Here is a 3,243-nt window from a genome sequence, read left to right as displayed (position 1 = left end):
CTGGGATGTTGTGAATGCTCGCTTTCTCTTTGGTTTTATCCACCACGTGAGCAAAGAATGCGTAGCTCTTCTTTTGTAGACACCTTTGTGCCCTGATACTCGAGATAAGGCGAAGGTTTATGCCGGGTTTATCTCCTTAGATTATTAGGGTTTCGTTGTTTGGAAGATGAAGGCGAACGGCCTTCTCATGACACATAATATCGGCATGATGGGGGCTTAACTAATCCATGTCGATGATCACATCAAAACTCCTAATATTTACAGGCATTAAGTTTATTTGGAAGGTGTGATTGTTTAGAGTTAGTGTACACCCTACATAGATATCCTTAGTTGATTCAGTCTTCCCATTAGCCATGTCCATCGTGAAGGCTTCATTAAGCTTTTGGGGTTGTTATTTTAGTAAGTATTTGAACTTATTACTCACAAAACTTCGCTTCGCTCTGCTATCAAATAAGATGCATGCATACAAGTTGTTAAGTAGGAACGTACCAGTGACAATGGTTGGGTCATGCACAGCTTCACCCTAACCCATTGTCAGTACTCTCCCTACTGCTCCTGTCCATTGATTGTTCGCGTTGGGGAAGTTTCACCTGATATGCCCAGTTTTCCCACATCTATAATAGGTATAGCTAGCTCCGATATTGTTGTTGTTGTTGTTGTTGTTGTTTGTCATCTGGTTCTGTTGAATCTGAATCCTACAATAGTTCGTTGTATGGCCTTTCCGATTGCACCTTGTGCAACTCATCTCTCTACACTCCCCATGATGGTTGGGGAGATTTCCCGAGTACTGCTTGGAAGCATTTGGTGTGGATAAGGCTGGAGCATGTTGTGTGGCAGTAGCTTGTGTTGCAGCATGGACATACACTGTTTGTTGCTTCTTAGACGATTCCGAGTTTTGCTTTTCTTTTCTCTTGTTGTTCTTCCCCTTCTTATTCTCTTCTTCCTTTTTAACCTCCGCTACCACTGTCTTGGCACCCTTCTTATTGCCATGATCGTACAGTTTCTTGGCTAGTCTCTTGGCACTATCAAACATTTTAGGGTTTTCCGCAATGACATTCCCTTGGATAGGTTCAGTTAGTCCCCAGATAAACCTTTCAATCTTATTCTCTTCTGAGGTGATCATTCTGGGACACAGAAGAGATAACTCACTAAATTGGGATATGTATGCATCCATATTGGAGTTTTGGACCGTGAGGTTCCATAACTCTTGTTCCATCTTCTAAATCTCACCTCTAGGACAATATTCTGCCAACATCATCTCCTTAAGCTCTTCCCAGGGCATCACGTTCACCACTGGGAGTGTTATGGCCTCTACGTGGCCATTCCACCGGGAGAGAGCTTGGTCAATGAACGTGCAGGCTACGAACTTGACCTTACACTCATTCGGACATCCACAGATTTCGAAACAGACTCTACTTTCTCAATCCATCTCTTTAGGGCTATGACGCCTCCTGTCCCATTAAAGGTCCGAGGTTTGGTGTTGGTGAAATCCTTGTAGGTGCATGGTCATGCGGCTCCGTGGTTTGTCCCTTGATTTGTGCTTCTAGCTCCCTGCCCGTTGCCTTCTCTATTGTTTCCATTGCGAATCTGTGCAAGTGCCTCAGTGACCGCAGCGGACACTGCTGCCTGGAATACAACCGAGTTTATTTTCGGTGGGGTTAGTGTTGCATTGTTTCCATAGTTGGGTCTTTGAGGCATCTTTCTGTCATGGAATGAAAATATGTTGAGTGCCTATGGTTTTTGCGAGTTGTGATCCTATAATCTAGGGGTATAGCATGTACTTCAGTAATTACACACATTGACATAAAACAAGGAAGTAAAACACATAGCAGATAACAACGTCATGATAAAACATAAAGCATTTTCATTAATACGAATAGTTTTGATACATGAAAATTTGCCAAAAGGCGTACAGTATATAAAATCTGGCAGCATGACGACCCTATGAGTAGTGTATTCACTTAAACATAGAGTCGATAGTACATAGCATAGTACGCCTAAGCGAATCCTAGTACTAATAAGATACGCTACTAATCCTAATCATATGGAGAAGTAAATATGGTAGCAAAATCATTTCCCAAAATGTAGCGCCAACAACTAAGCCATCTCGGTCATTTCTCTGATGGCCTCATCGCTTTCCTGCTCAGCTTGTACGGCTTGTGCCTCCATAGTGAATAGCTGTTGCCGAAGTGTGGCGACCTCTTCTTCCAGAGAACGATCCTCCCCGAAGGGTGGTCCTGGGGTGCCTCATCGGTAGGTGGTTCGACATGGGCCTCATTCACGTCCCTATCTTCCTCCATGTCTTCGTCAGCTCCCTCAAACTCATAGATGGTATCGGTGTACTCATCAGGTCCAACATCATCGACTCCCCCTTTTGCCCCCTAAAGATCCTCCTCAAGCCCTCCTTGAGCCACTAGCGCTTGGTAGAAGTGTACCCCTTCCTGATCATCATCCATGGTGACTGCATGGGGGCGCGGGAACAAGTCATGTTTTGATTATTCTTATAGTATTTTTAATTATTTGTGTTTGGGTTCCCTAGAGTTATTGGAGACTGGGGTAGGCTTTTGGATTCATTTCCCGCTGTGATTACTCCCGAACACATGTTGGTCATATTCTGAATAAATATAGTTGACCAGGCTATATTTATCCCTAATATAACTACATAACTGCCCAGGTTTAGTCATAGTGTTCAATTTCCTCCAGAAGCTTTTGTTAAATATTGTTAGGTTATTATCCTAATATGCGCACATAAGTGTGAAATTTTTATTGTGTTCAGAGTTATTTAGTCCCATTGTGTTTATAGTTGCATATCATGTATCGTTAGATATGCTAGTTCACTATAAACATTGCTCTGATACCAACCTGTCACACCCCGAACCAGACGGCGGAAACATTCGGGGGCTCGTGTGACTAACAATTGAATAATCATCACCATGAATATACATGAATCATAACACGATCATCACCAATATTACATAATACAACTAGCATTGTTCACATCAAGTACATTGTTAAAATACATAAGTTCAAATTGTTAAAAGTACGATAAATGCTATTACATAAACAAAACCATACACACTTGCAAATCTTCCGGCTTAACGATTACCTGAGAATACAAGTTATTATGAAAACGGTCAACATATATAATGTTGGTGAGTTCATAAGCATGTTGGAGTAAAAGTCTTTGTATCTTTCATAAAAACCAAGAAAATCTGATATTTTCTGTAACATTTCTGAAAATGA

General features: G+C 41.7%; 1 protein-coding gene across 1 annotated transcript; it reads right to left on the bottom strand.

Annotated features, from left to right (window-relative positions):
- Window positions 1-586: 586 nt before the first annotated feature.
- On the bottom strand, window positions 587-1,174 carry LOC111921709 (uncharacterized). Its single transcript, XM_023917292.1, has one exon. The coding sequence runs from the start codon at window positions 1,172-1,174 to the stop codon at window positions 587-589; it is 588 nt and encodes a 195-aa protein (XP_023773060.1).
- Window positions 1,175-3,243: the final 2,069 nt, after the last annotated feature.

Source organism: Lactuca sativa, chromosome 1 (assembly GCF_002870075.4).
Source record: "Lactuca sativa cultivar Salinas chromosome 1, Lsat_Salinas_v11, whole genome shotgun sequence".
NCBI lineage: Eukaryota > Viridiplantae > Streptophyta > Magnoliopsida > Asterales > Asteraceae > Lactuca > Lactuca sativa.
This window is presented reverse-complemented; position numbering and strand designations above follow the sequence as displayed.

What these genes read in the sequence shown, in the direction of transcription:
- LOC111921709 (XM_023917292.1), bottom strand. Translation starts at nt 1,174, where the DNA reads ATGGATGCATACATATCCCAATTTAGTGAGTTATCTCTTCTGTGTCCC.